This window comes from Pseudoliparis swirei, chromosome 19, assembly GCF_029220125.1.
Source record: "Pseudoliparis swirei isolate HS2019 ecotype Mariana Trench chromosome 19, NWPU_hadal_v1, whole genome shotgun sequence".
Taxonomy (NCBI): Eukaryota; Metazoa; Chordata; class Actinopteri; order Perciformes; family Liparidae; genus Pseudoliparis; species Pseudoliparis swirei.
In genome coordinates, this window is record NC_079406.1 from 18,282,053 (window position 1) to 18,308,308 (window position 26,256).

Consider the following 26,256-nt stretch of genomic DNA (forward strand, 5'->3'; position numbering starts at 1 on the left):
TGTAGTACAGGTCACTCGAAAAAATCCACTGACCTTATTGTGAGTAGTTTTATGCAGGAACCATTTTCTCTCAACAACTAATTCCTACATCAAACTGCTCACAACAATGACGACGGTTTATCTTTCATTATCGAGTTAGGATTTCTCGGAAGGAGAAATTAGCCCAATTGCTTCGCTGCAGGTTGCAGTGACTCCTCCCTGCCAGTAGGTGGCGGTAGTTCACTGGAAACCACAGTCATCGCGTTAATGCGAGAAAAAGAGCTTCCTGCTCGCCTTCAGACTGGCAGGTTAGACACTTTGTTGTTTTATGGCTGTCACTCTGCACTTTTTCCTCCAGAAGTCACGCACTGGATGTCGTGATAGTTGAAAAAGATGGTAACAGTGAAAGTTAGTTAACGTGCGAAGAAGAGAGCGGAGCAGGCTCGTGTCGGAGTTAACCAGTTAAGATAGCTTTAGCTTTAGCTAGCCTCTCGTTTGCACATTCGTGTGAAATTATCTAATTTTATCGCCATTGTCTGATCCAATTTCCGGATTTGCACAATTATCCGCTGGGTTACTCTTTGGAAATAGTTTATTTTGGTAACCTGGTGAGTATTCAACTATATGTGATCTGAACGTACTTGCAGTGACATGTATTGTTATGTTTGGTCTCAGCTCGTTTTTATGCTGCATTTTACATTATACTAATGTAAATATTTTTTTTCGAACAAGAAGTACATTACATTTTAAGGAAGAGCTTTTCATAACGGTATACATTTTTGTCTTTAGGTGTTTTCATAAACAATGGATCAGAAAATCCCATATGATGACTACCAGCTCCCAGTGGTATTCCTGCCTTCATATGAGAACCCACCAGCGTGGATAGCCCCGCAGGAGGTATGCCGCTTAGTGTTAGAACCACACTGGGTGCTTGAATACAAATATTGTGTGAACTCGAGGTCCACAGAGGTTTTGTAGCTTTTTTTCTGAAGCTTTCAACTGCATCTTCAGGTCTTTATCAGGTGTGTATCAGTTTCTCGGTCACGGAGGTCGCTCGGATGTCATCACAGGAGCTTAGTGTGAAACTTCAGTCGCATGATGACAGGGGCTTGTATCTGGGGGTGAGATCATAACCCTTGCCATTGTGTCACGGTGGGATATAAATGGCCTTGACCGTTCTGATCTGTGGTCCCAGAGAGTCGGTGTAGTCTGTTCCCCATGTGTCCTTGTCCCTGCGCAAGAGATCTTTATTGACGATGGAGACGCGTCACATTGAGTAACAATGATCACAGCATTGACTGGAGAAAGTCCTCATTAATGTAGTTGGAAGCTTTGCAAAAAGAAAATATTTGCAACTTGAATTAAGATTGTTTGTTGTCGACCGACTGTGTTTTAAGATTCCCAATGTATCGGAACTGTATATAGATTCATAATTGAACTTTCAAACTAAGTGTATCGAGCTTTTCTGCTTATTCAGATGAATGTGTGGAACTGAGTGTGTTCCCAATTCTCTGGTTTGTTATGTCCTGTAACGTAACTGCAGGTTATCAGATGTATCTGTGAATAAATCAAGGTGTGTAAGAAGAATGAGGCTCATGGGGCTTTTATAGATATCATGCCACTGTTCTCGTTGTATTTCGCCAGCATTTCTTTTTACAATTTTTAGCGGGTTCATCACCCCGACTACAACAATGAGCTCACCCAGTTCCTGCCTCGTACCGTTGTACTGAAGAAACCTCCAGGAGCTCAGCTGGGCTTCAACATCCGTGGGGGCAAGGCATCACAGTTGGGAATCTACATATCCAAGGTGTGTGTGTTGTTAATGCTTGTGGCGCTACTGACTTCATTGTTTCCACGTTGGGATTTCTAATTTGTGTGTGATGTGCTCGCAGGTGGTTCCAGACTCAGATGCCCACCGAGCAGGTCTGCAGGAGGGAGACCAGGTTCTTTCTGTGAATGAGGTGGATTTCCAAGACATAGAGCACTCTAGAGTAAGTTGGAGCAGTACTTTCACATTGAGATCCATAGAGATGGTATTCAACACATTATTATACACTATCTACTACATCTTCAGTGTAGTCAGAACAAGATGTCTGTTGGGAACGAGCCTTTATTTTAGAACATATTTTAGTATTTTAATTCCCATTTAAATATGTAATAAATGCCTCAATAAATTGAACAGCTTTTTATATATCGGTGATAGTCTTTTTACCTTTGCATTGAAAATGCGGAAGGTTATGTTTTGATTGCCATTTATTTATTTGTATGCGTGTTCCTCGCATAACAAAAAAAGTTTAAAACCGAATCGCATGAAATTTGGTGGGATTATTGGTTATTATCCGGGGACCATTTCATTAGATTTTGGGATCGATTGGGTCAAAGGTCAAGGTCATGAAAAGGTCAAAATATTCTTGAGTCGCATGAAATTTGGTGGGATGATTGGTTATTATCCGGGGACCATTTCATTAGATTAAATCTTCTTTTTACCATTTACCTTTTTATCTAATTGGCATGCAACTAATGCCAACATGTTCATAATTCAATGCCCAATCTTGTGATATGCGAAGGTATGCGCTCTACCAAGTGCCCATTCTAGTTATTATATTGCATTAAGTTCATTCCTTCTTCCTCTTCAGGCTGTAGACATTTTAAAGACTGCGCGAGAGATACTGATGAGGGTTCGCTTCTTTCCCTACAGTAAGTCTTACTCTGTGAAATCATATCAAGTGAAAATGACGGCGATCTCTAACTCCCATCAACCGTCTGTACTGCACTCTTACTTTGATGACCCAATCACTTTTAATGACTATAAATAACGGCTGAATTCATGTACAGTTATTGACGTGTTTAACTTAAATTGTGTGTTTAGCCCTTTGTGTTTTTTGACTGATTTAAAATATAGCCATGAACCAGTATAATACACTTTGATCAACATGTGAGCAATTGATAAAGTAGGAAACAACGAACATTTCCATATAATCATTTCATGAATGTGCCAAAGCATTTGCAACTTGCACTTTCAAAAGAATAAGAAATCGCTTTTATGATGTGCACGTGACTAGATGATGTGGAGATTAAACAAATCATTTTGTGAATTAAAACTGATCTGAGAAATTCACCAAAGCGACTGAAAACTGTAAAATGAGTAGTATTTAGTGCGATAGCGGATTCCAATCCAAATTTTCAATTTGTAACATGAATTGTATGCCAATACTCCAGTACATGTGTTTTTAAAATGACAACAAACAACAACTTTAAGATCACGCCACCTTCTTGGGGACCAACCCTCAATGATCTTAGCTAAGATAACTGTCTGGCTGATCTCACTGCATGTCATCGCACAGGCTTTTTAGTCACTGTATTATATCGTGCTGGAAGGAAGACAAACTCTAATGTTGTGTTCTCTTCCATCAGACTACCAGAGGCAGAAGGAGAGGACTGTACATTAGGTGGCAGCAGAGAGAGAGAGAGAGAGAGGGGGAGGGGGAGTAGGACAGCTGCGTCACTGCTCGTCATCCCACTCCTACAGACTCTGGCCTCCATTCTGTTCCAGCCCCAAGATGACTGATGTCTGACTAACGGCCTCCTTCGTAGTCCTCCATGTACGGACAATATCTACTACCTGAGCACTCCCTAATCTACTGGGATACATAATGATTTCTACTCTATCACGATCTATTCACAGGAAGTGAAGGAAGATACGGTATTAGCAGACACTAAATAGACATTTCACATCATAAATTATGGAACTGTTACATATTTTTCTAGTCAAGCATAACATTTATAGACCCCGCATTTGCTTTTCTTCAAGCCCTGTAACTAATGTTTCTACAGTAGTCTGAGACATATATTTTGATCTGGTACAGGTAGCACTTGTGTGTACTGTACACATCTGCCTTCATGACAAAGATATGAAGTAGTCACATGCTTAGTTGCTTATTTATTAGGTACACCAACCTAACACTAATGCATCAGACTGGATACAAATCCTAGTCATGTTTCATGTTAAGTTTTTGTTTAAACTCAAGATCCACTTAGTAGCTTTTCCTGCAGCTTTTTAAGCATATCATGGTTCTGTTTTTTTGTGTGTCTTATATTGACAAACTGGTAACTGAGTGTGTAGATGTAAAATGTGCATATTTCAGTATGCACTGACACACATGCGACAGATAGCGGGGCCTGACATTTTAAGAGCAAATGATGGTGCAAAACTTCTGGTAAATATCACTGATCTTAATATCACTGTGAATATGTACTGTACGCCCAGTTTTTACATATTTAACAACAGTTTGTAATTGTTTAATGCATATTAAGTTGTGTATAGTTCAGTGACTGTTATTGTTACTTAAATACTGTTGAATGTTTGCTAATGTTTTATTTGACATAACCTGATTCTGGGATGAATATTTTAATAATGTAATGTATCAACTGTGTATATGAGGTGCCAAACTGTTGACAAGCATAACTTCTAACATGATATTACAGTGCACCCTGCCTCTGTGTCATAGTAAACCTGTAATCAGGAGACTGAGGTTAGCAGCATTTAAGTCTTACTGAAGACTGTCGGGTACTTCTGTCATTTTCAGATGGACATGAGCTCTGGAAGTAGAATTAATTAACATAAGATTATAGCAAAAACATTTGAATAGATCTGGATGTTGATGCAGTGTGCTAGCAACAGGTTTACTTTTTGTTTTATGTCAACACTGTCTTCATTCTTTTGGAAACTACTACTTTCATAGAATAAATTACTTTCTGATCTGAAGTGTTTTTCAGCACCAGTGATTTGGGAAACAGAAATAAAACCTTTTGAACCCTGGTAACCTTTCAGTTGGACCGGTTTAAGTAGCTCAACTTGTTCCACGTTTCTCCTGAGACTTGATTGTCATTTTAAAGAGGAATGCAGTCAATGACAGTGATTACGTTGGTTAGTTTTTGTTTTTTTTAAAGTCAAGACTATGCAACATTACACATCAATCATCTTAAGAAGAACAACCTCATAACTTCGGCCTGCAAGGCTTCATTCCAGGGCTTTTCTTCCATCATAACTTCATCTGAGGTTACAGTAACTTAACTAAAAGATATCCTTTATGGTCATTCCAATCTTTCAGGTAGTCATTCAACTGACAATTAAAACTTGCTCAAATACATCATAACCATATTTTCATTCCGAGAGATCAACAACTGATCTGTTAGCCTAGCGTCTGTATAACTTTAAATAAGAATTACATAAACCTATGATTGCACAACATCTGAAATAAATACGTTGGACCTTCAATCAGTCCTTCTGCATTAAACATTGAAGAAAGAAACAACATAGTCGCTCACTCATCACAACTAAACAAACGCAATGGTTAGCAATAAAAAGTGACAGTGAATTGTTTTTGCAATAAGCCTAAAAACCTCCTTAAAAAAAACATTCAAGGTCGACACCAACAGTGGCTGCACACAAAACCGTTGTACCAAAAATAGGTTTCCTGCAAACAGCCATGTTTAAATGTGATTTAACAGAATAAAACTGATTATCATGCTCAGATGCGTTTGATCTGACATTTAACAAAGAAAAAGTACAAATTCCACTTGGCTCTACTCTCGCCACCGACTAATCTAATTTCCATTCAGTCACTTATAAAGGCAAAGTGGACAACCACGCTTCCTTTCTTCATTTAAAACGTGTTTGTGTGTATTTTACACAGCTGCAACTACAGAAGGCCTGAGAACCCGTAGGAAGCGTGGCGCTGCAACTGACACATTCAAACCCTGACACCTATAAGTCTGTACAAAAAAGAGAAGTTTTAAAGCATGTCGGCAAACACTGGCAAGATGTTTAGCTTCAACATGGTGGATTTGATCTGTGCTCATTTTCGTCTGCTAAAACAGCTGTAAACACTTCACGCTCCCGCTCCTCCCAAAAGGCACACGGCTCCAGGAAAACCGGGAGAAATCACGAGCATTCGGGGCAACATCACAGAGTCTGAGGTCTCTAGTCATATTCAATGTGCGAGTACAAACAGTCTATACTCCAATGCCCCCCCCCCCCCCCCCATCACTTTGATGCGCTTCAGCTGCCGTCCTCGTTGTCCTGAGTGGCCACCTTCAAACTCTCATCCATGTTCTCCAGCGAGTCGGCTCTCTGTATGGACAACTCTCTGGAGTCCATCATGGGCAGGTTGCTCTGCACCGGGTACAGCCAGGGCTTCTGATCGGGGGAGTTCTTCTGTTTCCACTCGGGGTAGTTCTGTCCCGCCTTGTGTATACACTCCATCACCTGGAGGGAGAGAGGAGAAGATATTCCATGAGGTTCATACCACACCTTCACGCTCAGTCAACAGAGCGGCTCACTAAGTACGGAGTAACCGACTTGCCACATAATCAAACTATTTACAGCTCCGACGACCTGTCAAAAAGCTAAATGTTACACAACGAAAACGAAAAAGATATTATCTTTGTGGTAAATTCAAACAATGGCTGTCTTGCCTTCGCCAATACAGGGACAGACATTCTTCAATCCACGAGATGTCAATCTAAACTGTAGGATTGATATTAACACAGATATTGATTAGGCAGACCGCCCCCGAGAGGCCTCGCCCCAATCTTTCAGATCTCTTATCCTCTCGCACCTTGTTGAGCAAAGGTCCATTCATACATAGATCCATACAGGTAACAGGGCTCTTTTCAAATCCCACTATGATTGTCATATGTTTTATGGCATTTTAGATGTTTATTCCTTCTATTTTTATCAAATTAACATTGTTTTTTTCTGCTGTGGAGAAGTTGAAGTCCTTTACTGTTGAACTGATGACAATATGAGCTGCTATGCCGGTTTGACACAGGAGGTCTTTTATATTCTTAGGTCTCCCCGTCAGTAATTCTGATCTATATTGACAATATATTCATAATGTTAGGAGTTTTACAAGTAAAATGGACATGCATCTGCCTTCTGGGATGGTAAACTCAAAAATAATATTTTTCACTTTGTTCAGACACTTTACAGACAAAACGATTAATCCAGAAGATGATCGCCACATTAAATATAGTGAGCAATTTGCAGCCCTACACCAGTCCCTCATTAAACAAAGCCTTGCTGTTTGAATGCACTTTGTGAGACGTGCTTTGTTCATTGCTATCCCTCATTGGAGCACAACTTGGCTAAAATAGTATCTGTCATTTAAATTACTTTCTTGTTTATTTTACATTATTTTTTTGTGTCTCACTTCTTCATTGTATTTTATTTTTGCCTATTAGCTTACTGTTGGTCTTATATTGTTGTTTTCATTACTCAGCTAACATGATTAAAAGTAACAAAGAATTACATTTTTTTCATTCCCTTATGAGACCAAGTTGTGAATTATTGCCTTATTTGGTTTAGTTTAGTTTCTTTCGAGTAAAAGTGTCAACGACAGCTTCTACCACAGATGTTTGATACTATTTGGACCAAAGTGCACAATCTGCGCAGGATAACAAACCTGGGGAACGAGTTCTGCAGAAAGAGAGAGACCAGCATCTCGAGAAGAGAGACTCCTTTGTCAGCAGCCTACCTAGGACGGGCCCTTAAATTGGGTTCCTATGGTTACCATTGTCCTTTAAGACACATGAAACTCTCACTCCTTTATGCAGGCACACACCTATTTATCACTTTTAATCACCTCATGGACACACACACACAGTTCAAGCATTTATAACATAAGCGTCAGTGCTGCTACTAGATATTATCAAAAATGTTGTTTGTTTGTTGCGTGACTTACCCGTGGAGCGAAAACCTTAGAAGCTTGTTTTACCACCCACTTGGGAAGAGAACCTGGAAGAAAAAGAGGCAACACTTATAAAACAACAGCTCTAATAAAGTTCGCCAGGAATTTCAAATTTAAAAAAAGGAACACTAGGAGCGTTGGTTGCGGTCGTACCTTTGGGGTCGGCTTGTGAAAGGTATATGAAAGTGCAACTGTTCGGTCCTGTGTGCTTGATGAAATATCCAGTGAGGATGGAGATGGCCCTCACGAGATCACTGCGAGGAGGGTATTTCTGGAATGAATCAAGAACAAATTTACACTTTTATTGATCCCTGTGGGGAAATTCTTCTCTGCATTTAACATAACCTTAGTTATTAAGGAGCAATGGGCTGCAGTGAAGCGCCCGGGGAGCAACTGGGGGTTCAGTGTCATGCTCAAGGACACTTTGTCATGGGGAGAGCGGGTATTGAACCGGGTACCTTGTGGTTACGGGACGACCACTCTCCCCCCATGAGCTACAGCCGATCCCAAAACAAATCAAACTGTTTTATGAGAATAACAAACCCTTTTTAACTGCAAACACCACTTTCAAGGCATTAATCGAGTTCTACGATGTGGGCATGTGACACTATCACCTTTGTTAACCCTTGTGTTGCCTTAGGGTCATTTTGACCCGAATCAATATTACACCCTCCCCCCGCCTTTGGGTCATTTTGACCCGATTCAATGTTTCACCCTCCTGTTACCTTTATATTTACTAAAATATTTTACCCTTTGGGTTCAATTTGACGCCAGCAATTAAAACCTCCAGAAAATTATTAGAATTAATATTGTTTTCCAAGTTTAAGTGTGAGGCACTTTATGTTTGTTCGTTGACTACCGAAAGAACACCGACATTAAACATTGAATGGGGTCAAATTAATCCTAAGGCGGGGGGAGGGTGTAATATTGATTCGGGTCAAAATGACCCTAAGGCAACACAAGGGTTAAAAGGGTGTGTGTAGACAAAAACTCAATGCACACAAAACATGAACTTAATAGGTGCCAGAGAGTTGTAGAAATGACGCGTTCAAGGACAGTGGGAGAGTGTGGAGGAGGTGGCGTACCGGGTGTTTCACTGAGAAGTTGATGATGATGTACTCGTCGTCCGTCACCTGCCACGAACGCAGAGTTACCACATCTCTGTTCTTTATGGGCTTTGTACAAAGCCCTGCAGAAGAAGAAAAGACAAAAATCTGGTTATGTTGCATTCCTACTATTAACTTCTTCAGTACACAACCGTAGGCTCAACCAGTGCTTCCTTGTTATGACAATAAATACACCAGTGGGACAAGAAGGGAGCTCGATGACGGCTTCAGGGCTGACCAACGGAAGAAACTAATTATAATAAATTTGAAATGGAAGTCAAAACAATAAAAAAAGAGTGACAACACTACAATGCACTGAAACAAAAACAAATCAAGTTTGGAGTATGTAAATATGGACAAAAGGGATTGCTGACAGGGAAATAATGGGAGCATTGTTTATATATTTAACGATGACTCAGCGAAAAGAACACGCAATGCTCAAACTAAGAATCTGTCAGAGGAAATCAGATCTCCTTTAAGTCCCTTCTTTTAAACATATATTATGTTATATTATTTATACCGGAAGGACATTCCTGATGTTAGTTTTAAATGTCCGTTGAACTGTGTTTCATGTCCTTTAAAATAAATGTTTTCCTATTCTTCCTTTGTATACACTATATTGTTATATATACATCAAATGAACATATACAGACGGTTTTATTTTTCTGCATTTGTAATGTTCATTTTTTTAAAGTGAATTATAAATAAAAAGAATCCAGAACTTGGTCTTAAAACGAACAAAAATCAGCACATTTTTAAATCATGAACCGTCTTGGAATAACACTATTCTTCCACCTAGAGAAGGTTCAACATTAACTCTAATCCCTCACTTTCCCTTTCCAGAGTGGTTGTGCGGTGGAGAGAGGAGTCCTCACATGAGTAGTAGCCCACATCAGCATTCATAGAGAGCCGGGCAATGTCGAAGCTGTCCAACATGGCGGGGTCCCACTTCTTACGGTACGACCCGTCGTGAAGCACGTCGTACATGGTGGCAGCGGACACGTCGTTGATTGTCATTTTACACTAGAAACACACACATGCAGCTGTTAGAGTTCACAGAGACGCGCGTGACGTCCGGACGGGTCTTCTTCACACGGTGCGGGTCAAAAAGAGACTCACCTTGATCTTGTGGACTTTCGGGACGTCGTTTCCTTTAATTGCAGGAGAGCCTTCGACCCACACCTGCATCCCTTGCCTGTCGTACTTGTTGAACCAATTGTCCGTGGATAGGCACTGCTCCCGGAAGTCGGCAAAGGCCGCCTCGTTGGGTAAAATAGACATTTTATTTTTTAGTTAAAACAAAAACTTCCTTCTGAAAAAAAATCTTTCCTAAAAAAAATTATAATCTGACACACACAACAACGTGCCGAGTTTCTGCGGCTCTTGTGACTGCGGCGACACGGATATATGCGAGCTGGTCACCAATCCAGTCGACCAGGATTTTGTGTGCGTGTTGAATTCCTGAGTCATACCTCCGGACACCTCTCCCGCTGACGTCACAGCCCTTCCGGAATCCAGGTGTGCGACGCAGGTATCGCAAAGAAACGACGGGCGAGGCTCTAAGGTTGATAAAGTAAGTGACTAGTACAGGACAACACCGCGAGAGATACACAACAGGCTACATATAGGAGGGAGGCCGAGCCCCGTGGGCTGCTCAGGAGAGTGGGTGGGTGCGAATTGCTCAGTGTTGATGAAGACAGAGTATAACATCACGACTGTAAATGTTAAACAATGAAAGTACACACAAAAAACAAAACACGGGTGAAATAATGACGGTGATGGTGTAGGATTAGTTTCAGCATCGCTTGCTTCAAATGTGTCCACGTGCCTCCCTCAAACATGTGGAGAGGAATGCTTCTCTTGGGAATGTATAGACACATGGCTGGTTTTCTGAAATAGCTCTACGTTTAGCAGCTTCAAAATTAAAGTGATACATAATGATGAATCAATAATTGAAATCCAGCAATGAAAAAACTATATTCTGAAATGGGCCATTCTGCATAACTGCTTCTACTTTTGGTACTTTAATCAAGCATTGATGTTAAGGAGTGGATGACTTTTAAGGGATCTCAAAGATAATCACAGTGGAACACAGGCCAGTGGATATCCATTTTGGCAAATAGACCAATATAAGCCCAGTTCATACAGCCAGTTTTTCACATGCTTGTCAATGTATTTAGGCAAAGATGTACATCAAGAAAGTAGCAAGTGTGCTCTGCAATCTCCCGTTCATACCCAGCCACACCTTCATGTTACACATGCCTCTGACGTATTTCAAAATGAATAGTTCCATTTGGCTTCGGCCGGCTGTGACACAACAGGTTCCTCACATGCAACTGACGCACTGTACAGTTTCGCTGATTGCGGAGCGCCAACGTTTGTGGATCCTCAGCGTTGAAAATGAGAGAACTGTGAACACGCTTTAGAAAGAAAAGAAATAGGTACCCGTTACATTTTGGTGAAATATTTTTATTTTATTCCATGTGATAGGCCTACACTTGTGTTTCATTAACTCTCCTTTTTATACATCACATAGTAATAGTACATTATTCACACAAACGTTGCTAAACACGAGTAGACAGCATATTTCCAATGGACAGACACGATTCAGAATAGCACAACGCTGAGTATTGAGTTATAGAAGAGCTGCTCATGTTAAAATGTTCGTTTGATATAATCAATTACATAACGTTTTGTATCCATTTTAAAATGTTGAAATTTCAAAAACAAGCTTCAGCAAATGACCAGTGTCTTTTGTTGTACGATGGCTAATTAGTTGGTTTGTGTTAAATTGCGTGTGTTTTATATCTGGAGACGGCGCAGCCTTTACCGTCGACTGGAAACCAAGCTACAAGTGTGTGACGGGAAAAAACATGATCGGGCCCACGTGTCGCCTTTAGGTGGAGTCTCGGCAGACATGATAAACAATAAATAAAATAAAAAACATTTTCAACATGCGTGTAAAATTCTGTACTTTTGGTCAAGCATACATGTGTAATCTGTATGTCCAAGTAACAAAATAAATAAACACATAAAACCAACAGTCCTACACAGGCGATAGCATTACAGCAAAGGATATTGCGACTAACTTCTCTGTAGGCTACTTGTCTTTTTTGTTGTTATTTTTTACAACGAGGGTGTTAGTAAGCGTTAGCTGTATCGGAGGACACGCTCTTATCTACCAGCTCTATAAAACAACGAGTGAAGCCATGAACCAGTCAGCAGGCTTCTTTTATATTTTACAATATTGTGGCTTGATTCAGTGCACAACGTTGGTGAACAAACAAGCAAGGCATCTGTGTTCTTATCCATATAAATCCTGCATGGTGAGCATGCTGCATGTTCTTGCAATAGTGTAATCTACAACATAAATTATCTATGAGATGGTGGGTGGGTACATCATCGCGACCAAAGTGAAAACTTTCCATCAGCGTGGAAAAACTAAACACTTGCTTCTTTTTTTTTCCTTTCTCCTTTTTTAGGGTTCATCTAATAAAAGGAAAACTCCTCCAAACTTGTTAGTATGCGTGTAGCTAATTTAACAACTTGGGTTTTAATGCAGACACAGCTTCGGGTAAGTAGCAATTACAGTGAACTTGGGACAGTTTCCTTTGATGATCCATTACCTCATTGGTTGGTTCCACATCCCTTTTGCCCTGTTTTAAATAAAGTCTCAAATGATGTATATTTGGTCTCCTAACACACGGTTGTATTTGGCAGTTTAAGATGTGTTTCGGTATAAATATTACCCAATGAATGACCCTCTTTCATTTGAGCCTAATGCGGTAAAATGATAGTTAGCAATGATGTCAATTCTGTGATAAGATCCTGTCTACTTCCTCAAAATAAGACAAAGTCAAGAAATAATCAGTCATCTGAGCGATAGAACAGTTGAAGGCCAACTCCATTAAAAATAAACGTAAAATACCGTGGGTTAAGAACTCAACCTTGCAGAGTCATTTAAATAATACCAAGCAGTTTTACTTTACAACAATGACAAGAGTAACAGCACTAAGAATCCAAACTGCAATAACTCATGAGCGGTTAGCTGTCAGTCTGCAATCCTATATAATGCCATGCAACTGGATAAAAATCTGATCATATTCAACTTATACCTTGCTTTAAATGTTTACTTTTGAACCATTTCCCCCCCAGATAATCTGTTTCAATACAGTAATGCACATCCACACGGTTACTCTGAAAAGTCACTGAGTTGAAAAGGAAAAAAAAAGAAAAAGACAGGACCTCCGTCCAGCGGCAGTGTGCCACGGGTGGAGAAGTGGCCACTGGGAGACAAGCTGTTGGTGGAGGAGACGGGCTGGGTGAGGGTGAGGTGTACTAGCAGGAGCAGCTGCTCTCGGTGACATTCATTTCTGGCTGTTTCTCCAGTTTGATGTCTATCACTGAGAAGACTGTTAAGTAACATCGTCAATGAATCTGCAAATTTCACTTCAGTATTTCCTGCGTTTTACGGCTGCCATCTTCTCAGTGAACACTTTCTGCACAGTAAACGTGGATGTATTTGTGACCAGCTGTGTGAAAGCCATGGTATATACTTGTTCTAAAATACTGCTATGTTTGTTGTTTACCAATTTATGTGTATTGCTTTTATTATGTATTTGATTGTTTATTCTCTGTCTGTTTATTGTAATGCACCTTTCAACAAGTCAAATGCCTTGTATGTGCAATGTACTTGGCCAATAAAGGATTCTGATGGTGTCAATCATAACTTCACAATAGTATGACATGTTCTGGTTAACGCAGCTTTAAAAAGGATACTGTCCTCTTTGCTTTTCTCCGGTGTGCTGTCCATCCCAGGCAATGCAGCGGCGACACGACGAAACAGCTGGAAAACAAAGTCAGAAGATTCAACAACTAAACACGCTTGTAAAAGCTGTAGTAAAGAAAAATACTATTTAATAGGGGTGAGTGATTTGGATAAAAACTTCTAGCAGTGTATATTATGACATAGTAAATGCTGAAAAAATTAAACAGATTAAAAACAAAAAGAGAATCAGCCAGTCATGTCTAGGGTTGGGTACCGAAACCCGGTGCCAATATGGTACCGGTTCCAATACAACCGGTATTACCCGGACCGAAACGCAACGCACATTTCGGTGCTTCTTTCCGGTGCCTGAGCCGATTGAAATAGAAAAAAACTATTGTTGTGAACTTCTCAGGTGACTCCGCCCTGTCAGCAGGTTACGAGCCTCTCATATTTAACTCTGACAGCGGAGGCTGCGCCGTGTGTGACTAGTGAACCCGTGTGGAGCACACCAGCGTCAGGCTGGACGCGACGGGGAGACCGTCACCGGTCCCCCTGAACACGGGGAGACCGATGATGACGAGCAGCCGGAACTCAGATTAGTACCGTATCGTTGATTGCAAGTCTTGCATTCATAAAAGTAGGCCAAGAAATAATAAATTAGCCATTATAACCATGTTTAAGCTAGCTCGTAGCTAGCGCTAGCTACGAGCTACGAGCGTGACAGTCTGCTAGCAGATGTGTTGATGTCCAGCGGTCCCGGCTGTTTACCCGGTGTTACCGGGAATATAATGACGGAGGAATAAAGACCGTGGGGCGTCACTTTGTTTCAGTGTAACTCGCTGTCAGAAGCAAAACTTTATTTGTCACGTGTCATCTTCAGTCCCTCTGATTGGTTGTTCTCTTTGCCCATCAACACAGTGACAGGATTAACCCTATAAGGTCTGCACATGACGATACATATCACATCATATAATGGAGAACATATATTGTGTATGTTAACAGTCTGATATCCGTTGTGTGTCAGTGCTCCATGATAACGGCTTCTACAGGGAATATGGCCCAAGAGGTTTTTAATGTCCTCATTGTGCGTTTAAAAAAAGAATAAGTATCGGTTCAGGCACCGTTTAGGCACCGGTATCGTTTTAAAAGTACCGGTTTAGCACCGGTATCGGAAAAAACCCAAACGATACCCATCCCTAGTCATGTCTATTTGTGTCTAATCCTGGGTTAAAAGGATTTTTTTTCACAATGATAAAAAAAATCTTAAATCCACCATAATGCTCTCTTGGCCAGTCATTTGATCATTCCCCACAAAAGACAAATACAACCAGCAATATTTAAGGCATAGTTCCCTCCGTATAAACATAAAAGATTGATCGTCTCAATATATAGCATATACATAGTTGTCAACCACCCCTACCGTCACATGGGCTATACAGTAGAGACAGAAAGTAATCAAAGTAGTCATTCCTAAATAATGTATTTCATTGAATAAAGAAGGTAAAACAAAATGTGATTGTAATTGCTGCTTGGGATAACAGCATATTGAAGGTCGGCGTGCTAAACTCCTCCACGGCGCAAACCCATTAAAGACAGATACATTTTGAAAGATGCAGAAGTTTTAGTAGATCAGACAAAAAGAGGATGTAAGAACCAGTGAGCACAGGAGAAGTAAAACCTGTGTGCAGACCACGTGAATATAGAAATATCTAAGAGCAAAGCCTGTGGAGAGGGGTGGTGGGGGGAAAAGACAACCGATACAGTACGAACTAGGAATACCAAGACCAATCATGATGACACAAGAGGTAAGTGTAGACGTTGAGGGCTGAAACTACCTTGAGAGCAGAATCTCTACCTGTTTGACATTGTAGCCAGTCTTTGCGCTGGTTTCAATGAACATGACATTCAGTTCCTTTGCTCTCTGCTCACCCTCCTCCGTGGTGATCTGTCTGCTCAGGTAGAAGTAGATAGGGGGGGGATATGGACCAACAGACAGATATGGAAAGAAACATCGCAAAGAGGACAGGCCAAAAAGAGAGAGAAACAAAGTTGTTGTGAGGAAGAGAGAGGTTAGTTTAGTTATAACACAGAAGGAGAGAAGACAAAGGGAGAGAAGCTGCTGTGCCGAGTAAAGACGAAGCAGCGGGAAAACGACTCCAGAGATCCCTCATTCATTCATCAGCCACACTCTGATCCATATAACGAACACATGGAGGAGTTTTACATGCCAGGCTGCACAGGTAGGCCTCCCTAACCTAAAGGACATTAAGCCTGCCAGGACTACTTGTCAGTATAACAACTTGCTGTTGCTGGACACCAACCTGTTTGACGTTATAGCCAGCCTTGGCACTGGTCTCTATGTACATCACATTGAGTTCTCGAGCTTTCCTCTCTGCCGCCTCAACAGAAACTTGCCTGCCATGGTCCCGGGAAAGGAGGGGGAGGGAGTGGTGTTGAGGGAAACACACACAAAAAAAATAAATCAAAATGACATGGAGAAACAGAGCAGGAAAGGGAACAAAAAGTAAAGCAAAGGAAAAAAAAGGCAGAACAGAAATATAATCAAAACATAACAAATAAATAAAATACTAATAAAATCACGAATAAAAAAGGCTGGAGTATGTAAAGTGCTATGGGATGATAAAAGTCTAAATTGGATGAGATGCACTGAAGGGAAGAAAAGTGGGACTCCAGGCTTTGGCAGTTTATATACTAAAATACTTAATGCTATGCATTTTCTGATTGTAGTACAAATATAAAGTCTATTTATCAACCATTGTAACTAGAATAAGATAATTACAATCTTTCACACATCTCACACAACCATGTACCTTTTGTCCGCCAAGTCTGTTTTGTTCCCAACAAGCATGATAATGACATCACTTCCTCTCTCTGTTCTAACATCATCAATCCACTTTGAGGTTTGCTGGAATGAATTAAGATCTGTGGATGAAAAACAAAACACAGAATTACTGTACACAAATCAACCACATGTTGCCCTAGAAGACATCAAACATTTGGTATTTAAGTTATAGTTAAAAGTGTGCTCACGCAAGGTATTCATCATTAAAAAAGCAGCACATTTTATGTCAGAAAATATTATAGAGTTGTTGTGTTAGTAAGAAAAAGTATTAAGGAGGAGAAGCTTGAAGAAGGAAAATATACTAAAGGTTATTAGCAGAAGCACATAAGGAGCAACTATGCCAAGAAAGCTTCTTTCCAACTGCTCTAGACCCCTACAGAAAGGTTAGAGTACAGCCCTGACTCACTGGTGATGTCATAAACAACCACGGCAATGGTAGAGTCACGGATGTAGCTGGGAATTAGGCTACGAAAACGCTCCTGTCCAGCAGTGTCCCAAAGCTGGAGCCGGACCTGAGGATTGGAACGGAGGGAAAGAAAAGGAAAAGGAGATAAAGAGGGTGATGGCAGGACAAGAAAGTGGAGAATAGGACAGTCATAAAGGAACTGCAAGCCAAGCAGCAAAGATGAAAATGGCCATTTATGGAGTAATGGGGAGAATCATCCAAATGCAGAAGGGTCAGAGATGACCAGCGTTATGCTGATAAGACATGTATAAGTATGCCATGGAATCATTATCAGGCTGTTTCAGAGGATCTCTGCCCATGAGGTGCCATCTGAAGACAGTTTTGTTATTCCTTCATTCAGCCTCATTTGTAAGAGCATATAGGAAGCACACCCCATGCTGCACCGTGCTGGAGAAATGCATTAGTATCACTCTCACTGATGCAAACACTGTGGAATATACTCTCATCATGCTGTCTAGTGGGATTTTCCCAGCTACTAAATGCTCATTTTTTGCCCTTCCACATTCTAAGCGAAAGGACAAGGAAGTGAGGCCATGATACCTACTGGCTATGTCATAAACCACCACAGCAGCGGCTGAGTCGCGGATGTAACTGGGGATGAGGCTGCGGAAACGTTCCTGTCCGGCTGTATCCCAGAGCTGCAGCCGAATCTGTGGCCAGCCGTGAAATGAATGTGGGAAGGGTGGGGAGGGGGCATGTCATGACCCAGTCAGGGGATGGGAGGAAAACAAAAACTTAAAATAATGATGGAAGCTAGTAACATGATCGCGTGCTGAACAAAATAAAAATATGTAAAAGCAAGGATGTGAAAACAATGTGAAATGGTGAAAGGGAAAATAAATGACGGCTATAACCTACAAAGCAAATGCATGCATTAAGCTTTCTAGCCATTTAAACTATATGCCAATGAGAATGATGATAATTACAATAAAATAAACAGGGCTTACCGTACGATCTTCTAGGTACATGGTTTTTGACAAAAAGTCAATGCCAATTGTTGCCTGTAAGACAATCGCTGCATTAAAACATTGTTATAGGCACACTACTTGATAATTAATGACTTTATATCAAAACATTATATGTCATAGTATGAAGAGCACAGGTGAAGCTAAAATCCTTCACAATGTCACCATGATTGATGTGCAGGTTATTGATTAAACATGTGCTGAACAAGTCATGACAATTGTCTATTGGGACAGGCCATAACTCAAATTCTTCATCAGAGTGTGACGTATGTTCTTACCTGATAGGTGTTGTCAAAACTGTCATACATAAACCTGGTGATGAGCGAGGTCTTCCCAACTGCAAAACACAGCGACAGAAATGTTCAAACTTCATTCTTGTGACCGAAGAACTAACAAGATCAAAACGCCAAAGATTAAAAAACATATTATGGCATATCTAATTTTGTACTAAATGGTGAATAACCAACAAAAAAAATCAATGCATCCGTGACACCACACGGTGAGTAAAGGTTATAATCGTTGAAGCAATGTGGACCACTGAACCCACACGCTGAGCTGGCAATATGGGTGGAGCCACAACCTTTTGGGAAATGGAAAACGGCTCGACGTCTTATATTTGTTTCGTGAAGAGAGACTGTCACCGCCACGTATTCGAGACAACCACCCCTATGAAATAACCACGCATCATCGTGGCAGTGTCCCGTGAGCGGACGTTAAAGGGTACAAGGCCGACTGGTCTCGACCCACCAGCCGACGTGGCGCCGCGAGCTGCTGCTGCCGGAGGAAGACGCCCGCTACGTTAGCCGCACAGAGTCGAACAGCAAGCGCGACAATCACAGACGTACGCGTTAATGCAGCTAGAGAATGATCTTCGTGTGGGCGAGAGTCTCGTGTTGGGAGGCGACGGCTCTTAAAGTCTCGAAAGTCACACGGGGTTTAATTCCGGAGTGGACGGTCCTGATGGAGGATTTAAATCTAGCACGTCAACTGCTAAGATGCTGCATCACAAACTAGTGACCACTGGAAGGACAGCGGTCACTAGTTTAGAATCAGACAACACGCCAATGTGTAACTGTTCGATAAGTCAAACATTCACGTTACGTCCAATTTATTGTGAGCGTTTAACGCTAAAGCGCGAGGTGTTTTGGGTTAGCTCACCGAGTTAGCGTTAGCTAGCTGCACAATGACATCATCACCAGCGAGGAGAACACGTTATATGAACAATATTTTCGTCTTGAATACCGGGTTATTACGGGAATATAAACACGTCTTTTGTCTCATGACCGCAGGATAACTTTATCCAGCTCTCTAGCAGCAGATTAACAAGAGGAGCTAGCTACCTAGCTAGCTCGCGAGCTAACGTCAGGTCAATCTGAGCACACTTCTTCTAAAATAATCCCCACATCCGAGCAGACGACGCCTCGGCTCGAGGACACGGTCCCCCCGCTCACCGCTCTGTTCGCCCAGAAAGACGAGCTTGAACTTTCGTAAAGGGTTGCCAAACTCTCCGCCGCCGGTCGTGGTTGACATTTTGTCCAAAAGATAAACTGCTAACGAGCCGACTTGGCTGCTGATGTGACGTCTGGACCGGAGAGGAGCGAGTGTCGTTATCCTGCGCGAACTCGCGCTGTTGTTTTCTTAACCGCACAGAAGAGAAACAGCGCAACCAAGAGGCGAGGAGAGACAACACGTGAGGGTAAAACCGTACTGCACGTCCATATCTACATCATTAAGAGATAGTAAATTGGGATTTTAAGTCATAATTTTGTGATATTAAGTCATGATTTGAAGTAGTATCTCATAATATGGACTGACATGATCTTTATTTTCTCATCACAGTGGCAGAGATTGGCTTCCGTTTATGTCACAAGTAACGGGTTTATTTGAGTTTGACTTGACAGAAAAGTTCAATAGTTCTACTTTATTTCTTCAGAAACATACAGAGTCCAGACAAAAACAAATACAACAACAATAAATAAATACAATACAAGGCCTCCAAGACAGCCAATCATAGCAGTTCGAAAGTCCCTCGTGGTTAAAAAACATAGCCTAACAATGCCTAATGAACTTGTGTATGTACAGGTGACATAAGAACATAGTAGTGATTGAATTACACATTGTGCTTTTCTTCATTGGTATTGAATTCCTTTTTGTTCTGTATTCTCTGTCACAGAGGTGAGTTTCCTCCGCTGGTCATCTCAGCCCTCCATGGCCTCAACTGAGATGTCTGTCCTGTTGGTATGAAACAGACAAACAGATGATTCTGTGAGTCCAACACTACATTACAAGATAACTCACGTAATGCATTCCCTCTTATTGTATATAAAGCAACTGCAACTGTGAATTATTGACACCATAATGCAATTGGAGGTGGAGCAACAAGAGCCCAAATGGGATATTTCACACAAATGCAACACGGTTCTTTGAATGAAACAGCTCACTCATTCAAGGGCCATCACATCTTGTGCTAACCTTTGCTTTGGAAATGCTTGCATTAACAATGAAACAATTATCTTATTGTTTTGTTGATACATGTCATTAACTTAATCTAACATTGCAGTTGTCAGATGAGTTGTAGCCCTTGAAGAAGTGAACATTGTAAAACACAGTGAATTGGATGTGACCTCACCTGAACTAGTGAGGGCTTTAATCCAATTGGCTGTAGTTCATTTCACACAAATACACAAAGGATAAAAATACAAGTAGCCAATATATGTAACCAATATCACGGCCACAGGTGAATACATTCATAGAGACGAGTTTATACTTACACTTCTGCTCAGGATACAGCGATGACATGCAAGAAATGGATAGAAGGGGAGGACATGACATTTAACATCGTCAATAGTTAATCAATGATGTCTTTTTTGTTCAATAATGTTGCAGGAAGTATTTCAATGGCAATTATATGCAAAAATAATGCACTCACCAGCAGGTTTTGGGGACATCAGTCAGAGGAAGCTCCACAGTGACATCGCTGACAATGAGAAGTTTTATCATAAAAAATAAACAAGTAATTTATATATTGGTCACACTAATACCATGTGACCACGGATAAAAGATAATTCATATTTACCTTCCTGTTAAGCTGCCCAGCAGGCTTTTTTTGTGTAAGAGAGAGAGCGAGAGAGAGAATAAAAGACACCCTTTAGTGTGCACAATTTGAAGTATCATGCGTAACTATTACATATTTAGTTGAGCCTTACCCTCCGCCGGACATCATTAGATTGACCTTGACTTTATAGGAGATGATGATCCCCTGCATCTCCTTCTCTCCTTTACTCCTGTGAGCAGACGGGAAAAGTTAAGCTTTCGGAGCTCGAGGATTTGGTCTAAGACACCATAAGTGGATGACACAATGTCGAGATGTATCACCACCACCTCTCAACAAGAGGATGGAAACCAGTCCGTAAGCTCATGGGGTCAGAGATGCTGGTCTTACAGGGTAGTGGATGCTAGGTTGGTGTCCTGGTCTTTTTGCTGTCCGTCCACAGAAAGACCCCGCTTCTCTTGGTTGTTGGCCAGAAGGGGGGTTATTTGGAAGGACTTCTCGAATTTAGAGTTGCCGTTGTCTCCCTGTGTTTAGCAGTGAAATATAGAAATAAATAAATAATAACACATGTTTAACCGAAAATACATTATATAAACTCAGACAAAACCTATTTTAAATTAAAAGCTGTTATGAATTTATTTAATGGGAGGTGAGAATGTAATTTTTACAAGGACTTGCAAATATATGATTCATCAAAAAATGCAAATGCATGAATTAATTAAATTTAATCTCAAATCCTGCTATTGAGCCTCTTTTGACACAGTGACCGCCTTACCCAAACTCCTCGGAGCAGACCGCCTTGGTGTAATTATCAGATGAGTAGAGCACCACAAGTGTGTGCTGCTCAACTCAAAGAAGAAATAGCTTTGTGAGAATGATCCGTTAAAATGTATGAGCTTCTAACATATTCACACAAACTTTACAGTTCACACAGATACTTTCACCCACACACCCACAAACACCATTTTTTTAGGAATTTAACTTCAGTCAAGCGTTTATCTTTTTCTTGGTGCTCACCTGAAATAAGGATTTTCTTCACAACCTTGGTGGTTTCGTTGTTTATTTTTACATTGACCTTGATTGGATCTCCATGGTAATATATCTAAACATAAGAATAATTTTAGTTAGACAAAATTATTGCAATAGCTCCTTTTATATATTATGCAAAAATATAGTAGGTACACTTACAAATATATCTTTTTCAAGGGAGGCCTCCAAGTTCACAGGTTTGTCACTCATCATAAACTGCTTTACTATATCAGCCTTGGGCCCAGGCTTGTTGTTAGCTGGTGCAAATTGTATTTTGCGAATCATCAGACGACACGTGTCCCTAAGACCACCAAAAACACAGGCAAAGAGAGTCAGACTCGACTCTTCTGTATTTCCTTTAAAGCAACGCAAGATTGGGCTGAATTAATAGTTTGACTGTGGGCAAACGTACTTCTTGTCAATTTCATCTGCACTGTTTGCTACGTCGGAAATGTATCCTTTAACCTCAAAATCCACACCACAAGCCTACAACAGAACAAGACCCAAAGTTGTTTTTTAAGCATTTAGATTAGGATGAACGAGTGAGTGAAAAGGGATTATGGAAACGTACCTTGCCAGAGCCCCCGGGCTGTAGGGAGACTGAGCATGGGAGAGTTGCTGGCATCTGAAACAAGTAGAAACAAGGCACATTGATAAATAACATTAGTAAAGGTGACGTAATGACATGTGGTTGATCTATCTAATGTTTGTCTGAAGAGCCGTTAATACGTTGTATGGAAAGGGAGTGAGTTAGAATTCCTCACCTGGAAGGAAAAGGGACATCCTTGCTCTCCAATTTTCTTCATGAGGGATTCCAGCATTGGTGTTTTGGCTGCGCTTTGGCCTGTAGGTGGATACACCTGAACGCGCTGGATCCAGATGTCTCTCCTGAAGGACAGCCCAATAACATCCAAGTCTTCGCTTCCATAGCGGAAGGCACAAGCAAGGTAGACAAATACTGCAATAGAAAGATATATATTCAGTGTAGTCTTCGTGTGTAGGAACTATAACTTTTGTCAGTGACAGTGAATGAGATGGAAAAACCTTTTTTGCTATTAAGATCAGCAGGATCCACTTTGAGAACACCGTCTGCAAATGAGAGAAAGAGCCTGATTAGATCACACCATATGTTTTGATTGGAGGATGTATCAACAGATATTGTGCCACGCACCAACTACTTCCACTGACTCCACATTGTCCACAAAGTCTTTCTTCCCCAAGTACAGGGCAATCTGAGAGAGACAGAGAAAAGGAAAAAATTATTTCTCGGCCAAGGTTACAAGAGTTCGGAAGTTATTTCTGGGAGTTGGAATAGCTACACACAAAACGCACTCCTCCCTATGACCAAGGGGTTGCTTTATAATGACTATATTATAGAGGCCACTTCCACTTACATGTCCGTTGCCGCTGGTCTTCTTGAATACCCTAAAAAGAGAAGAATAAAGCAGTGAATTATTTTATTCTTTAACTATTTTAGTCTCACTGAGTGTATTTCATAAAAACACAAGACATCAGTAATTTGGTAATTTCTTCTTCCTTACAATAACTTATTATATTCTTCAGACAAAAGGCATTATGCACCCACCGCCCACAACATTATTGCCATGTTCAATTATAGGAACATATAGGAAGTGAAAAAAATCCTATTTTTCTAAGTATTTATTTAATAGACCTGTAACATTGAAAGTTGAATATTTCTTGCTAAAGATTCCTGACACGACATCATCCATACCCTGACACTCCAGTGCTAGAGGAGTCTTTTACTGGGCTTCTTTTTTGCAAAGGTACTATTGACTAAATCTCCGCATGGCTGCAGTGATTTTCTTCACAAATCAATTTATGAAAACACAATATCAAAGTAGTGCCTTTAATTCAATTTATTTTAAAGTTACAAGAATTAAAGGATTAACGTTGGGTATTTCATTTTGAGACGTGCATTAATGATCACCGATCCATTTGAGAGGATTCAGTCTTTTGTGACATTTTAATGCCCAAAACAATTTACAGGCAAAGGTGTGAATTTCAATCTCTAATGTGAACCAGTTTCCATTCATCCTGTTGAATTAATAAGCAAATGAGTCAAAACTGTGAATACTCACTTTGACATTTTGATAGCAAAGTTATGGATCCAGTCTGAAAATAAAAAAGATGAAAAGACTGAGTGACCAAAACATTTGATCCAGATATGTCTTTGACTGTTTGTAGTTTTATTGTTGGATTCTTTTTAAAAAGACTTTTTCAAAAAAGTTAGAAGAACTTTAAATTTAAATCATAAAGACCACGAAGGAAGTTCACTCCTTATGTTGAGGTATGACAATGAGAGTCACTTACCGCGCCCTCAGTCGTCCCTTCTGTCTTCTGTAATCTGTCACCGCTGGCTGATGGCGTGTCGTGTGAGTGAGTGCCAATCATTGCCTCCTGTTCTTTTATACCTTGACCTCCCAACCTCGGAGCCCTCCCCCCGGCTTACACAGCCGGACAAAGAGGGATGTTTTCCAGAAAATCAGATTAATATAATTAATGTTGTGTATGTTACTTCCAAAGCTCAGAGACTCGGGCAGTTTTCGGGGTAGGACCAAAAAAGAGTGCAATCAACATCATGGCGTGAAACTATGTTGGTCTCTGTCCCTTTTGTTTTTATTTCTTTTTTCACATGTTCATGTGCAGCAGCATGCACAACATTGTGAACTAAACGTTTTACACAAACTGTTTTCCATATTCACATGAACTAACTCAGCCTCCCCAGATCATTACCAAACACCAGCCAGCTCTATAGCTTTTAATATAACTGAAAGTAAAACACAGACTTTGATTTTGGAAGCCTAATTATTGAATAACGGTGTCAAACTGTGATGGAGTATTTGTGAATGTTTCAAGGACTTCCACTCTTATAGCTTAGACAGGTGTAGAGTGGTATTAGTTGGACTTTGGTTCTTATGGTAGCCGGGGTGACAGATGGCTTCTCGACCAAGCTTTATGTAATCTGTGCTCCTGCCAGGTTTACAGAAATCTAAGTGACCTGCCGACTTATTGCTGCACAAGAGCAACAAGGTGTTATAACTAGTAAAAAAGTCATCATGCCAATCAATTCCACTGTTTACTGTTGTCTTTTGGGTCGGAGGCACAGGTTCAGTCCGGCTGTCAGGTCTCTCAAAGGACCCACGTTTATTGTCAGTGAACTTTAGACGACCCACAGAGCGTTATGAGGTAAATCCGATGGATTGGTCGAGGATCTTCTCACCTCCTCAGTCAGCTGTAATTGATTGATTAATGAGGGCGCTGGATGAAGGGTTTTATGGCGGTCGAGGATAATTGATGAGATTGTTGGATGTGTGTGTTGGCCTCCATTCAAGTGTCATATAAGGGCACGCTTTGAGACCTCAATAAAGCTGCCCAGACAGGAGTCAGGACAGCACTGCTGGACGTTACCACGCCAGGAGTCCACAGCCAATATAACTCTAAGGGGTTTAATACACTAAAGGTTTTGTGTAACTTCAAAAACACATCTAGAGTTTTGGCAGAAAAATGGTCTCACCAACTGAAATCTCACCGTGCTCAGGCTTTACAAGAACACTTATAATCCCACATTTTGGAATTTAAAACAAAGCAGTCTTAAATACGGTTGGGAAAAACTCTTATGTTCTAATATAATTAGTTGCCTTACATATGTGTTACTGGTATTTGTGTGTGAGTGTATAATATTTCTGACACCTGAATTTTAATTTTATTTTGTATACAATATAGCTTTGACCAGGCACGTGCACAGACATTTTGGGGGGCAGGTGCTCAAACCAAAAAAAATGGCACCCATCGGCAAAATGATTTTTATATTGATCGCTGTAACTTGAAGTTAGCAAGTAATTGAAACACATTGTGTCGTGAGAAGACATGAGAGCTAAACAAAATGAAATGTTTTCTATGAACAATTACAATTAGTTTTTATTTACAAAATGATAGGAGCGAAAAATGCCATATAATAAACAACTTACTAACCTCGACTGCTCGGTCATGCCGGGAAATATCAAACCTCTGTAAAAAAGTTATAAAGCCTCAGTCTGATATTTCCCGGCATGACCTCACTCTGGGTTAGTTATTACAAGTGTTGTTTTTTCTTGCATTTACTCTTTTCAGCCTCTGCAATGCTCATACAAGATTGATCTTTGTAAAACTGAAACAGACAAAACAAAGAGAAACATACCACATAAAACAATGTGGTACAAGCATGTCGGGGCGAAATTCTCACAAGAACTCAAATAAATGCCCCGTCGAATATCAAA

The 26,256-nt window shown here is 40.6% G+C and overlaps 4 protein-coding genes across 7 annotated transcripts; 1 reads left to right on the forward strand and 3 right to left on the reverse strand.

Moving 5' to 3' along the window:
* Positions 1-258: 258 nt before the first annotated feature.
* On the forward strand, positions 259-4,744 carry pdzd11 (PDZ domain containing 11). Of its 2 annotated transcripts, none has more exons than XM_056439756.1 (6): positions 259-287; positions 769-876; positions 1,646-1,786; positions 1,872-1,970; positions 2,616-2,676; positions 3,394-4,744. In XM_056439756.1, the coding sequence occupies exons 2-6, from the start codon at positions 784-786 to the stop codon at positions 3,426-3,428; spliced, it is 429 nt and encodes a 142-aa protein (XP_056295731.1). In that variant the 5' UTR covers positions 259-287; positions 769-783; the 3' UTR covers positions 3,429-4,744. The 2 variants fall into 2 exon arrangements, with proteins under 2 accessions (XP_056295731.1, XP_056295730.1); XM_056439755.1 differs by lacking the exon at positions 259-287 and adding an exon at positions 294-587.
* Positions 4,745-4,907: 163 nt separating this feature from the next.
* stard14 (START domain containing 14) lies at positions 4,908-10,463 on the reverse strand. Its single transcript, XM_056439754.1, has 6 exons — positions 9,956-10,463; positions 9,712-9,859; positions 8,816-8,919; positions 7,884-8,001; positions 7,725-7,777; positions 4,908-6,247 (listed from the first exon to the last, which is right to left on the reverse strand). The coding sequence occupies exons 1-6, from the start codon at positions 10,115-10,117 to the stop codon at positions 6,041-6,043; spliced, it is 792 nt and encodes a 263-aa protein (XP_056295729.1). The 5' UTR covers positions 10,118-10,463; the 3' UTR covers positions 4,908-6,040.
* Positions 10,464-11,284: 821 nt separating this feature from the next.
* rab41 (RAB41, member RAS oncogene family) lies at positions 11,285-19,505 on the reverse strand. Of its 3 annotated transcripts, none has more exons than XM_056439631.1 (8): positions 19,350-19,505; positions 18,177-18,235; positions 17,881-17,934; positions 16,874-16,979; positions 16,436-16,547; positions 15,460-15,553; positions 13,616-13,682; positions 11,285-13,239 (listed from the first exon to the last, which is right to left on the reverse strand). In XM_056439631.1, exons 1-8 carry the CDS (start codon positions 19,426-19,428, stop codon positions 13,175-13,177), a joined length of 636 nt encoding a protein of 211 aa, XP_056295606.1. In that variant the 5' UTR covers positions 19,429-19,505; the 3' UTR covers positions 11,285-13,174. The 3 variants fall into 3 exon arrangements, with proteins under 3 accessions (XP_056295606.1, XP_056295605.1, XP_056295604.1); XM_056439630.1 differs by lacking the exon at positions 15,460-15,553 and adding an exon at positions 15,926-16,019 and having other exon boundaries at positions 19,350-19,494; XM_056439629.1 differs by lacking the exons at positions 15,460-15,553; positions 16,874-16,979 and adding exons at positions 15,926-16,019; positions 17,478-17,583 and having other exon boundaries at positions 19,350-19,489.
* A 560-nt stretch (positions 19,506-20,065) lies between these two features.
* On the reverse strand, positions 20,066-24,086 carry arr3b (arrestin 3b, retinal (X-arrestin)). The gene is given in 15 exon segments (XM_056438878.1): positions 20,066-20,130; positions 20,828-20,850; positions 20,852-20,875; positions 20,975-20,998; positions 21,105-21,182; positions 21,341-21,470; positions 21,718-21,798; positions 21,968-22,052; positions 22,139-22,280; positions 22,392-22,465; positions 22,551-22,604; positions 22,744-22,983; positions 23,158-23,211; positions 23,374-23,404; positions 24,079-24,086. Coding segments are annotated over 15 exon segments (1,113 nt in total).
* Positions 24,087-26,256: the final 2,170 nt, after the last annotated feature.